The following is a 14,645-nucleotide window of genomic DNA, read 5'->3' as shown; positions in this document are numbered from 1 at the left end:
CTTGGCTTCAACAATGGAAATAAGTAAAGTAGTTGACTGGTAAACTAAAGGTTGTAGTTTCATACCCCAGAAGTGATTTCATGAACACTGCATGTTACAGGGTCTGATCCTAATTATATATATATATATCCTAATATATATATATATAATATTATTATATATATTTAATTAGGATCAGGTAATGACAATCTAAAATGCTGTTAAATATGTGATAGCAAACTTCCGCTCAGCTACAATGACGCAAATGGGTAAAGTGTTTGGTTTGGAACTTAAAGGTTGTAGGTTCAAATCCCAGAAGTGATTCCTATATGAGCACTAAACAGCAGGATACAGGGGCTGAACTTGTAGTTAAATTATTTAATAATAATAAAACATGAAGAGAAAATACAAGTAATGACAATCCAAACTCTGCCTGCCACCAATGATACAAAATCAATCTGCAGCTTGGCTTCAACGGTGGAAACGGGTGGTTCACTAGAAACCTAAAGGTTGTAGGTTTAAACCCCAGACGCGATGCCAATGATGACAATAAAGTCTGCTTGCTACACCACAGTGACTAAATCTGTAGTGATTAACATGATTTGAACAAGTAGAATCATTAGTCTTGATGATCTTGGAGCAACATTTCTTTCATCCAATCAAATATTACGTTAGTTAATGTTTAATTAAAATGATTTTGTTTTTGGAGGATATTGATCCAGGAACACACCCTATCAGACATTTTCTTTTTGAATAAAAAGTAAAGAATACCCAAATAATGGCAATGCAAACTGTACATTTACGTTTATGCATTTATTAGATGCTTTTATCCACAGCTACACTGCATTCAAACTATACATTATATCAGTTCATCCATTCTCTAGGAATCAAACCCATGACCTTGGTATTGTCAGCGCCATAATCTACCCATTGAGCTCCAGAAACACTCAAGAGCCCAGAAACTCTTCACACCATTAATTATGAAACAGCAAAATTCACTTCACATCTCGGATATAAAGTGGCTCTGACAACAACAGGATGAGACCTGAATAGAGATTATTTTATCATTCTTCACATCTTGTCAAATCACATTTGATAAAACTAATCATTTTCTCCGCTACTCACTGATGTGATTTTATCTCTGGTCTTTAAAGATGTAGACGACTAAATCAGTCTATCCTCACCTCCATCAATGTGTGTGTGTAGGTATAATAGAAGCACTCAGACCTTTATGAAGGTAAATGAGACAATTTTATTCAGCGGTGTGTTACGGCTCTGTGCTTGAATCATTTATGGATCTCTAATAGCTCTTGAAAGTTCGCCGTGTGTCAGCCGGTGAATGTAGTTCATTGACCTTCAGACAGCAGATTAAAGAGCGGCAGCTCGACACCCAGATCATTTCTTATGAATATTCGGAGGTCCTGCTAATATGTGAAATATTTGCTTTCACTCTCTCTCCTGTTTGATTTATATAAAATATCACATCATGATAAATTATTCATGTCAATTAGCTTTTCATCTTCCCAGATACAAACTCATGTGATCCTTTTTAACAACTGTTTATTTCGGCATGTAACTGCGTTTCTGCAGCAGTGGGGTTAGCTGTGAGCCTCGGGGCAGATTTCTTTAATAAAAGCATCAGATCTTTGCATACCTTTCATTTACATATTAAAGGCGTGAGTGGCTCTTTAAGTGGATCCGGGCACCACGGTTTGAATGCTCTGTACTCTGACTGGAATTCTGAAGTCCCCATCAGAGACAAGAGAGAATATACAAATTAACAGCATCTTTTCAAAGTCTGTTATTCTCAGGACTATTAGACTGACTTACTCTCCTCTGATACTTCACCATAGAACTCCATCACCCAAAACTGATGAAGCAAACAGTCAAAGTTTCAGTGGTTATATCAACTGAACTCATTATGAGAAATTAATTCCAGAGTGATTCTCGTGAAATTCTCGTTTTTTACATTCTGGCTTTATGACAATTAAGCACATTTCTCTTAAAAATGTCATTACTGAAATGCATTTACCTTTTTACTCACTTTTTCAGAAAAATTTGATTATATGTGACATTAAAATCTACTATTGACTTACATTGATCATATTTCCGCATTGAAGATTTAACAGTAATAATGACATCATGATACTTGCATACTGAATTCTGATTCTGATTCCGAAGTCTTTCTTCTTGAATCTATTTACATATTAATTTCAATCCATTTAATCATGTAAATTATTCTTTACACTACGGAGTCTGTTTCATACTGATATTCTCAAACACACTCAACATATATCAAGGCAGACATCAGAATAAAGTGTTTCAAAGAAAATCAAAGACTAAAACCTGAATAGCCTCAAATCAAAATGTAGTCTGTTATAGTGAAAACATTAATGCAATGCTTTATTTAAGTATGCACAAATAAAAATAGGAGTAAAACAATTATCGCCATGATAAATAAATACTAACAATATATGATTTTTATTTATTTTTTTCTTCCATATTACAGTAATGCTAACAGGACATAGTGTAACGAAATTGAAAACATACTACATAAATGTAAAAATAAATTTATTTCACCCCCCCCCCCCACCTACCGGTCCTGAAACACATTCATGCAAAATATAATATATTACTTAATATTTTGTTAAGTATGATATAAACAGGTTTTCGGGATATTTGCCCACATGCTGCTGTTTTTCACTGAAATTCAGCGATCTTTTAATGAAGGTACAGCAGATCAGAAGTGATTTATTTTACAGGATTCATCTTCTGAAAGCATTTGGTGACCTTTGATCGAGAAGATGGCTTGAGATGTCGTAACTTTTGTTCTTATTAGATTTCACAGTAGATTAAAATCCATATCGTCACAGATGGAATACAATGGAAGAGTGCTGAGACGTAATATTCCAACCAGATTAAGATGGATCAAAGAAAATAAAAATAAAAGGAAATTTTAATCTGCTCTAAACACTTTCTGAATCCATATTCGTGTCACAGGACATTAAATTCCCTCATCATCCTCATCTGGCACGTGTCACGGGTCGGGCTTTACTTCGACAAGACAGGATGATCTTACGCTGGCAGTTTGTGGGTTTACGAGGGTCTTATGGATGTCAGACGGGTCATGTACTGTAATCATGAGACATGTAACGCAGATCAGACATGCCCATTGGTCAGGTGCAGCGAAACATCATGTCCGGTCATGTCAGGTTTGCTCTAACAGCACATGAGCAGATAAACCTCATAAAGACCCATGAGGATTCAAGACTAGATCTTCCCTCCGGCCACAAGTGACCTGCCACCCGTACAAACACTGTGACTTTGACTGGCTGTCCTTCTGGGCATGAACATTTGAGTCACCCATGACCATCTCAAGAAGAAAGGCTGACCAATGTTGAGGTCAACAACAGATCATCATCGTTGTCATCAAATGTCCAGTCCGATCACATTTGACCTGACCTATTTAATCAGGTACAGAAAGTTTCACATGACACTAGAGTTTGTGTGTCCTTTACGAGTTCAATGCTGTGCGTTCAAAAATAAGGAAATAAAGGAAAAAACGCTCAAAATGGAGTTTTGGCTGTGAATTTTGGGGATCAACTGGTTAGTTGTTACCCAAAAATGGGTTGCAGGTTTGTTATGATAAACTGGTAAATCACTAAATCAATTTTGCCCGTTTCATTTTACTATTCTGTCTATGCAGTTAAAGTTTTTTTTTTTTTTTAAACAAACAAATAAATATGAAAAATACACACACACACACACACACACACACACACACACACACACACACACACACATATATATATATATATATATATATATATACTTGTTTTTTTTTTTGTTTTTTTTTTTATGAACTAAGACCAGAGTTCAATCACTGTCATTTACAGTCATCAAATCCATTTATAAGAACTACTATTTATCAAATACCTTCCATGCATACAAATCCATGTTGCTTATATAAAATACTGGAAACACTATTTAGTGTCTAAACACCAGACTACGACATAAGCACAAACAGTTGCATGAGTTTTGGAGAAATACCTGTGTTTGTGTGTTCAGTTTTTCTCATTCTGTGGATCTTTGTTGCAGATTGGCATCTTCATATTTTCAGTTTTCTTGTTGTTGTTCTTTGCCGCTAATCCATTAGCATGTCTAGATTTAGCCTGCTAACTAGCTGATTTTCCCTGACAGAGACTATATTTAGAATTGAATGCTAGCTTATACACTGTATACTGTATACTACTTCAGAAAAAAATAGGAAGTGAAACAGCAGGCCAACTTGTTTTAGAGAGCAGCATGTTACAAATAGTGACATGACCTCACCACATCTGTCACATGATCTCAAGTTGCATGTTTATATCAGTGAGTGCATTCAGTTTTCATATTGGAACTAAAACTGTTACTTTGCATTGTTAATCTATTTTGGGTAGATACATAAAAAAAAAAAAAGATTGTGTTAGTCTGATCAAATGGACAAATTTGAATTCAAAATAGTTTACATTATATTTCAAAATACACATATTTATACAAATGAGGTTTAATGTCTAAAAAATACGAGCAGCAATGTTCTGCAGAGTGGCAAGGGGCCTCTCACCCACATTTCCCATGATTCTCTCTGCTAGTATTGAGATGACTTTAAAGGTGAGACACAAAGCTCTGAACCACCAATCGAAGTCTGCCCTCCAAGAACAAATAACCAATCAGCAGCCTCCCTCGGCAGCGATTCCTCCCAGGATTCAGATTTTGTCAACTTGTAAAAGAACTCCCGGACGTGGTTGTATATTTTTTCCCGGTTGTTTTTCTTGTGGTAAGGGTTCGTTTCTGCAGCGTGAGAGTTCTCGTGGGCTCTAGACTCTGCTTTTAATGAAGTAAAAACAACTCCCACACAAGTTCGCAAGTGTTTCTGAGCAAATTCTGAGATGATTACAAGTGAGCGAGCCGAGGGTGGTCTCTGACTCCTGAGGAAAAGCTGCTGTTTTTTTTTTTTTTCTCCTCTCTTTTCTCCTGTTTATTTTTTTCATTTTTCACACACCAATTTGGCTGTTTTAATCACCCTGCCTTCTTTCATAATTGATATGCGGCTTCTCGTCAAATCGGTGTTTGCACTAAAAATGAAATAATTAAACGAGTCGACACCACACGAGCGCAAACAAACATGTCCACAAGAAAACCGTCTGAAATGCGAAGGCAGAGAAACAACAGTCCTGGACTTAGTCCAGATCTGAAACATCACATTTCACAGGTCTTCAAAGACGGATGCCGTACAGGAGACGGTGAGCTAGGTCTGAAAGCGAGGCATTTGAAGTTGAGCTCACCAGGAGGCAAACGCAGAATCCGCAGAGTCTTTTTAACATATCACAAATCTTTCAACTGATTGCAGCAATTCCAAAAAGAAAAACCAACATCAAAAAGATCATGGCATCCTGACCGCTTCCCGCCACGACACGACCGGCGGAGGCCACATGTAGACGGATGCGTGGCTCTCGGGGTCCTTAATGTATTTGTGGGGTAATTACCAGGGCGAAATTTCTGCCTCGCCCTCAAAAATGACATGCAAATGAAGCACGCATAAAATTAGGCCAGTGAATAAGTGAGTAATTGAGCCTCCAAACCTATTATTTTGTGTGAGGACGTTTCACACTTTCTCAAAGCCTTTCTGCTGTTTCCTCTATAATGGACGGGTTTGAATCGGGTTCACTCTCAGCTCTTTGATCTGGTATTAAAGGATAAAGGAAAGTTGAATTTTTCTAGATTAAGGTTTCAAAGCAACAAAATGGCCAGGACCTTTTTCTCCCTCTTTTATTTCAGATGAGCGAGTCAAGAGTCTCTTTGCCTCTCAAGAGCCGAACTTCATAACTGATCGGTAAAAAAAGGAAATCTCTCCAAAGAGCCTGGAGGATAATTATGAGAAGGCTAATGAACTCGACTAGTGTCAGTTTCTGTTTCACACAAATGACAGAGACATGGAGATTTGCTTCCGTATGAGTCAAAGTGCGAATGCTGACCGAATATCATTTGTAAATGTTTTACGTTGAGCGGACGAGACATGCACTTTATAGAAAGAGGAAGGTGTTGTGTCTGCATGAACTTTCACTTTTTACTAAAGTTATTGCGACATCTTTGAAGTAAAACAATGTTCTATTGTGATTGTTTCGAAAAGAGTCTCTACATGACAGGTGGCTAAGGAAAGTCAGCTGAAAAGGAAAGTTGCTTCAGATGTTGAGCAAAAATAATATGCCCTAACAAATCATTTAAAAAAGCGGGAACATGCATTAAGATCCCTCTCCAACTGCTTGTCCTCAAACTGTCCTGTGAAAACTTCAGCAAAAAGGCCAAAAATATATTTAAAAATTAAAGGTGTGTGTGTTTGGTGCTTTGAATGTCTACTAAAATTAAGAAGCTTTGCAAAAAAAAAAAAATAAATAAAATCCAACATTTTTTTTTCTTTGCAATGCAAAATATAATCATGAACTGAATATTATGCATCAAGTATAAAATTACTGTGATTTATTGTTTTTGCATTATTAAAACTGCATAATTGTATTAGTATTGGGTTGCACAGTGAAAGCTCAGTAAAGTCTCTGGCTAAAAACCGTATAAATACTCTATTCGACCATTTTAAACAGTGTGATGAATGAAATTAATGTACTCACAAATTGTTTTTCTCTCCCCCTCCTTTTTTTCCTCGGATCCTTTATTTTTTATGCGATATTAAGACATGTAATTAACACGAAGAGCATTAAAGGGGCTCTTAACTATAATTTGCAGTTCATGAACTGTTTTTAAAAATTACACTTAATATAATTAACTTCTGTCATTAGGCCTAATCCCCAACGGCTGTGTGTGAATGCTTGCCTTAAAAAATGACATATAGAAGGAAAGATGAAAAAAAGGCATAGGTTTCCATGTCCCTGAAACAGGTCTGATCACATTCAGCTTTGCATTTTGAGTCCAGAATGTGCAATTATCTGACTGCGAGGAGCAACCGTGGCGAGTCTATTATAAACAGCCTGCTCATCGAGTAAATTGGCCAGCAGTCGGCCTATAAATGCTGAACAAGTTAAAGAGTAAGTATGAGGATATTAAGTCTAAATTACTGACTGTTAAACTGTAGCTTATTTACCCTGACAGACAGCTGTGGAGTCACATGACTGTATCAGCTGCATTACCGTGCAGGGGTATGGTGTCCCTCAGGGTTCTGTCCTGGGCCCAAGTGAGTTTCGCTGCTTTGACTGTTTGTCAGTGTATGTGAGCATGTTATGAAGGGGGGATCTATGTCAGGATAACTGACCGCTAATGTAAACAGATATGATTATAACCCCTGCGACAGGCCGCCACGTGAGCACAATTCCACTCCCCTGGAAACACATAATGAAGGATGTTCCCGGTCCCCAGCTGAGACCCTGCAGTCAGAGCCCTGATCAGGCATCTAATCAGTAGTCAGCTGCACACACACACACACACAGACACACAGACACACTCACACACACACACACACACACACACACACACACACACAAAACCTTTCTGCCTGCCGCTCAAATCTGTGTTTCTGCATATCAAAGGCTCCATAAAACGGCTGGCAAAACCTATAATTACCTTTCTCCTCTTTTAGACGAATAGCCCAAATAGGCTGTTACTGTAGGTATGTGTGTGTGTGTGTGTGTGTGTGTGTGTGTGTGTGTGTGTGTGCGTGTGTGTGCGTGTGTGTGTGTGTTCATGGCAGATGTGAATGTATGCATGTGCATGCATGTTAGTGTGTTCAGTGATAAATAAAGGTTAAAAGGTAACTACTGGTGGGGTCTAAGATCATGGAAACATCTTAATACATTCTAAAATAAAAATTAATAAAAACATAAGAGCCAAACTAATTTAATATAAAAATAATCATTAATTGGCCTAAAATTAGCATCTCAAACATAGTCTTCTTTTCTTCATTAATGTAATTATTCTAAGTAGTGTAAGTATAGGTCAGCACTACACTTCTGGCAGTCCAGAGTTCAATAAAGTTAACACATATTGTTTTGAATACAAAACAACTCACATTTTGCATTCTCCCTCTCTCTGTTTCTTTCTCTTTCTAGTTTATACATTTTATATATATTTAGAGTTTGTGTACTTATGCATTTTTTTTTTTTTTTTAGATTGTGTGGTAGTTTTGGGGTTTATGATTTGTGTTCTCTGTGTGTGTTTCTCTCTGGACGGAGCAGCTGCTGACCTCTCGCTGCTCATCTGTATGATCGTCTGTCTGACTGAACGACATTGAACCATCTCTCTCTGTGAGTGCCAGCCCCCCCAACACACAGGACTGCACAGGCAGCATATGGGAGACATGAATAATTGAGTTAGGTCAAAAGCCTGAGTCCAGGAAAACTTGAGGATGAATCAGAAATGAATAATGTGTGTAAGAAATATTTCCGTAACATTTTGATTATGAACTTTGTTGAATATGATGCAAAATAAATTTATTAGTACATTATTTTGTATAATGTTATGTATAATATAACTACTAGAATAAAATTTGATAATTTTTTTGATAAAATGTTTAATAAATGTACATGTCCAAATAACGTTAAACATGTCTAAATAACATTGAAGTCATAAAAAATGAAATACATAGAAATATGGGAATGATGTAGTCACTGAAACATGACACACATGAACACTTTTAATATTGCATAATATTTTAATATACATAATATTTTAATATACAGCAGAAAATGTAAATGACCAAAACATTTTTTAGACAATGTATACGATATATATAGATGATATATTTAGTCAGGCGTGTTCAAACTTTTGATGAACAGTGTATGTACCTTTAATTTATTTTCTGTTTAAATTAATATGATTCAAATATATATTCAATATAAAAGACTTTCTCTAAATTAAATATTTTAAAACCTGCAGGGTAAAACCAATTTTACAGATAACATGTAGAAAATAATCTGTTTATCTAAAAGTGTAAGAATGCAAACAGGTTTTCTATGAGGTCTAAGTTTAGGGTTAGGGGATAGAAAATATTGTTTGGTCAGTATAAAAGTAATAGAAGTCAATGAAAAGTCACCACAATTCACAATGTGTGTGTGTGTGTGTGTGTGTGTGTGTGTGCGTGTGTGTGTGTGTGTGTGTGTGCTGTTATATTATCTGTGAGAGTGATGTTTGTTTTTGCATAGGAAGATTTAAACTGTGCAGGAGAAAGATGTTTGAGAAAAGGACCGAGCCAACAGCAATATGAGCTCATGAGAGAGAGAGAGAGAGAGAGAGAGAGAGAGAGAGAGAGAGAGAGAGAGAGAAAGAGGGAGAGACGGTGGTGTCTGCCCCTCAGTGCTCCGGACAGCTGGTGAAAGAGCAGTGAATCATCAGACAGAAGAAACTCCAAACATACCCACACACACACACACACACACACACACACACACACGTACTGTAAGAACAGTAGAGCAGCCGTGTGACTGTTCAGAGTCATTTAAGTGATTCACAGAATTATTAAGGCCTTTCATTTGTAATATTTATTAACCCTGTTATGCATGAATATTGTTTCTCCTTCACATCAGACATTTTGAACTTATGTTGTCATTACTAAATAACACAATGGCATGTACAGTCATATTAAATTCTAGGTAAGGATTGTCAGAGCTGATAGCCCTGTGGGCAGCACTGGCTTTGAATCCTGACTAAATAAAAAAAAGCAAATTAATATTCTGAGACATTAAACTCATGAAAAATAACAACAACAGCTGAAAACAACAGAAACACACATCCTTTAATAAAGAGTGTCAACACTGAAAAGCTGTCCTTCATAAATACAGAAACTGGCTGATATTACTGACGTTTTTTTTTTTCTTTTTGTAATGAACAAATGTAAATTATATTGGAAACACACTGTTGCTGCCAAATATGTCACACTGAACTATAACCTGAGGCACAAAACTCCTTTTTTATCCTAATTATGTATGTTAGTACAACTATACAGTACTGTAAGGGGAAGACCAGCACTAGCTGTCAAAATTGGTCACAACTTGAGGCCTGTTTTTTTATTTTTATTTTATTATTTTTTTATTGTCTTGGTTTATTTATTTATTATTTTATTTATTTTTTTGTTTGTTTGTTTTTAAACATTTCAAACTAAAACTCCGATAACACATTTTTTTTTTTTTTTTTTTAGAACTGTGCTGTTGTTTTCCATAAATGTCACCCTACTTTGAGGAAACTGTCACATATGTTGTATTTATTTATTTATTTATTTATTTATTTTATTATAATTGCAGTTTCAATGAGAAATAGTTCTGCTACCAATTTTCAGTAGCTTTTAATTAAATATATACATCTTGAATCTTGAATCTTGAACATGGTTTGTGTTCATACAATAATTTATTTTGATTTTCAAAAACAAACCACCACGAGAAATATTCACTGGACTAAAAACTGACAATCCTTTGTGCATATGTATTCCTTTTTATAATATATATATATAATATAGTAATATATATATATATATATATATATATATATATATATATATATATAATATTATTTATTATTATTATTATTATTAACCTCAGTTTAAAATTCTGTTATAATTGTTCTCTCAATAAATATTTGAAACTGGGAAACTGAATAGATGAATGCAGTTGTGATGTGGTATCTTCAGCAGACTTTTTATTCCTTTTTTTTGTCATTTGCAAACTCAATTGATCAGGTGAGGTGAGGAGATGTGTGTGTGTGTGTGTGTGTGTGTGTGTGTGTGTGAGAGAGAGAGAGCGTTTGATCTGTGCTTTCATATGCATATGCTGTAGGAACTCAAGACACTTTAAGCTGTCTCTCTGTCTCTCTGTCTCTCTGTCTGTCTCGCTCTGGCTTTGTTCGACAGGTTCTCTGCTCTTTATTTGAAGAGTTCATTGAAAACCTGCTCGGCCTTCATCGGCTGTGAAGCGGTAGGAATATCTAATGACGGAGGCTGAGAATCACCTTTGAAAGGTGAGATTTCCACCGCTCTCATAGAGTCAAAGCCAGAACTGAAGCGGCGAGTGTCCTCTAAAACAAAAACACATGAATATATGGACGCCGTATGATAATTCACTCCACAAGCTCACTCACATGCACACGCCTTCTTGAAAAGTTCTTTAATTTGGCTACTTTTATTTGAGCATGGTCATTTCCAAGAGAAATTACAAATTAAAAAGTACTCTTACAAAGACATTTCAGGAAAGATTTGTGTGTTTTCAGTCATGATATTATCATACATTGAATTTCAACTGTTTCTGTTCCACTTCAACAAAAGACATGGAAGTGGATCTCTTTTCTCTTTTTTTTTCTTTTTTCAGTTGAAAATACAGTGTTCTCACAATATTGTATCAAAAGTTCCCAAATTTTGGAATTTCCAGTAAATGGGAAAAAATAAAATAAAAGACAAATAAAATAACCAAAAAATGAACTGAAATGAAATCGAAAATTGCATTTCACAATTAATGTTTCAAAACACAATAAATGCTCTCATCAACTCCAGGTTCCATTTTACTAAAATAGATCTATTTATTGAAGAACTATAATACTGTACTGTACAGTATGAAATAAATAAAATCAGGAGATACAAAATGGGCCACATAAATAAGATGTTATTTAAACCTACAAATAAAAGGATGCTATTCTGTCATTGCAAAACGGTTTGGTGTAATACTGAGAACAAAATTGCACAAACGTCATTGTAAACTAAAGAGCTGTTGTGCTAACGGAGAGAACGTGCTGATCGGAGAGAGACAGCTCTATCCTCTTCTACTGAACAGGGTTGGCACTTTAGAAACGCGCTGATTAACAGGTTTGCATATAAGGCAACAACCGTCCAAAGGCTTAGTCCATCTGTCTGTCCCGGTCGAATGGTCGTTCTCTCTCCAAACAGTCTCTTTAAGACTCGAAATCGTCAAAGCAAACGGAATACTGTTAAGGTCCTTCACATGAACTCGGCCTAAAAGAGTGTGTGGCGAGGGCAGAAAAAACGCTTTAAATACTGATCCCCTGCAGCCGCAGATGCTTTTTTAACACTGTATAAATATACATCAGCAAATAATTTCATTATTCTCGTAGTGACTATAGAAGCAGAGTGCAATTTTTGTACAAGTTACTAGTTTGTGCTATAAATACTATGGAACACGTGATTTTAGGATGGTAGCACCACACATACTTTAGGCCTTAATACTGTACAATTTTTAAAACTTCATTTATTTTATTTTCCTTTTTTTTTTGTTTTTGCATAATGCAGCTTCGCGGCTACACCGCGTCCTCCACGCCGTCCTCATGATCCGATTTGGATTCGGTTTTGCCGTCCACGGAGCTGTCGTCCATCGAGTGCTCTCCGTTTTCCTCCTCGTCCCTCATGGTGTCCCCGTCGGTGTCCATGCTTTTGTTTTCGCTCTCCTCCTCCTCCTCCTCGAACTCCTCGTCTCGCCGGCCCATCTTCACGAACGCTCCTTCCACCTCCTTGAGTCGCTCCCGAATGCTCCCGTTCAGGCCGTCCCTCAGGATAGGCTCCGGTGTATGCTCTGGGTATCCGGGCGGAGCGATGCCCTGCAGGTACGCCCGGTTTAACAGCAGCTCCGTGGGCTCCAGGTGACCCTTCTCTCGGGCTTCTCTCTCGGCCGCCTCGCGCTCCTCCGCCTCTCTCTTGCAGTACGAGTATCTGTGGTTCATGTGCTGCGAGTACGAGCCCGAGTGCGAGAAGCGCTTGCCACATTTGTCACACTGATACGGCTTCTCTCCGGAGTGCAGGCGGCTGTGTTCAATCAGATGATGCTTGTGTTTAAACGCTTTCTTGCAGATCTGACACTGGTGCGGCCGTTTACCTGCGGAAACACACAACGACAGAACGCACGCGGTGAGCGAGCGAATATGCACTTCTCACAAACACACAGCAGATCAAAATAAACACCAAATAAAAGGGTTCCGATGAAAACAAGCCAAAATAATCCAGTGTTATGAATGTTTGCCTTCTCTGGTTGCAGTTCTGCTTGACGCGCCGCCGTCTCGTTTGTGTATTTACTCTGTAACATTCCCTCACAGAAGTGAAGCGTGAAGCGGTGAGGCAGCGCAGGGCCCAAGCGCTACAACACTGAAACATAAATAAACCAGCGCAAACCAAACAAACGCAGAGCGCAGGAACAAATAGAGTCAAATGCGCTGGCGGATTCCTGCTACGTAACTCTTTTTCTGTCCTTATGCGTGAGGTGACGTGTCATGATCTAACGTCATGAGAAAAGACAAGAGCTGAAACAGAGGGATGGCATGAATGAAAGAGAGAGAGAAAGAGCGAGGGGAGACGCAGTGGTCAGGTGCACGAGACAAAAGTGACAGAAATGCCCCAGATATTTAACTGCTGGTGTTTTATGTAATAGTTGCTATATTTCATCATACTCTCTTCTAGGCCAGATGAGTGACCTGTAGCTGTCAGATATCTGTATTCACGCTCTCTCAGAGGTGACTGATGATTAATATGCACATTATATGAAGTGATTTTTCCATAAAAGATGGAAAACTGTTCTGAGCTGTATAATTTAACAGATCACCGGACAGTTATGCAAAATGTGTTCTATCTTAATGTTTACCTGATTTAATATATGTGCATCACTTCTATGTTCTGATTGTAAAATTAACATCCATAATTATTCAAATACTGCTTTTGTAATACGTCAAATAGTCTAATAGTGTTTTTAAATGAATTGATTCACAGCTGACATGCACCATACTCCGTATGTTTTATGTATTCATTTATTTATTTTTTGCCCCTGAAAATCAGCTGTAGGAGGTAAACATTGCTCTTGATAAAAAAACTTTAATTTCTATACATTACATTTACATTTAAAAATGAATGTGCATGTTGTGATTATTTGTGATAATTCTGAAGGCAATATAAGTTTAAGCAACACTGTGTTTGTTTTAATGCACTTCATATTTGACATTTAATGTTCTTTAAATATATGAAATATACATTATTTATTTGAATTTCACTTATTTTAAATAAACTGATTCAAAACACCCCTGTAGCATTTTTCATATATTAAATAATTTATCAAATAAACATGATGTAAATGCTGAGCTGTATTACTAAAAATTGTGACACTGGTGTATATAAATGAAAGTTAATATATATGCTTCTTTATTTTTTACAGTGAGAAAACATGCATTAATTATTTTAGCAAAATTTTTCAGAAATGTATTGCTTGCATTAAATATTTAAAATGCATCCTTAGGTTAAAATAATTATTTCTCTGATTGAAAAACAAATACTTAAATAGAAAAAAAGAAAAAAATCTTGAAATATTGAGATATAATTGTTTGCGATGTATTGCCTAGTCTGAACTTCACATTTACACTGATAAACTATAATATCAGTCCTAGTCTGAACTTTACATTTACTCCGTGACACATATAACTGGCCAAGAGCTGAGCGCAAACAGCACAGGAATGCACCACCATAATACACAATCACCCACTCGCAGAGAGAGAGAGAGAGAGAGAGACAGCACAAAGACAAGAGAGAGACAGGGAAATTAAATAGTTGTATTCACGTCAGTGGATTCATTCCCATGTCCTTCCAGACTGACTGTAAATGGTGATGCAATCAAGAGAAAGAAACTGTGATGGTGTGTGTGTGTGTGTGTGTG

At 36.7% G+C, this 14,645-nt stretch overlaps 1 protein-coding gene across 4 annotated transcripts in view; it reads right to left on the bottom strand.

Annotated features, from left to right (window-relative positions):
- Positions 1 to 11,099: 11,099 nt before the first annotated feature.
- The window catches only part of zeb2b (zinc finger E-box binding homeobox 2b), a 79,001-nt gene continuing 75,455 nt past the window's right edge, over positions 11,100 to 14,645 (bottom strand). For all 4 annotated transcript variants that reach the window (XM_042725279.1, XM_042725281.1, XM_042725280.1 and 1 more), the window contains one exon: positions 11,100 to 12,827. In XM_042725279.1, the coding sequence (XP_042581213.1) occupies positions 12,256 to 12,827 (572 nt within the window). In that variant the 3' untranslated portion in view covers positions 11,100 to 12,255. The remainder of the gene's footprint in view (positions 12,828 to 14,645) is intronic.

The sequence above is a fragment of the Cyprinus carpio genome, chromosome B6 (assembly GCF_018340385.1).
Source record: "Cyprinus carpio isolate SPL01 chromosome B6, ASM1834038v1, whole genome shotgun sequence".
Lineage (NCBI taxonomy): Eukaryota > Metazoa > Chordata > Actinopteri > Cypriniformes > Cyprinidae > Cyprinus > Cyprinus carpio.
The sequence above is the reverse complement of the archived record's forward strand: the minus strand, read 5'-3'. Positions and strand labels throughout refer to the sequence as shown.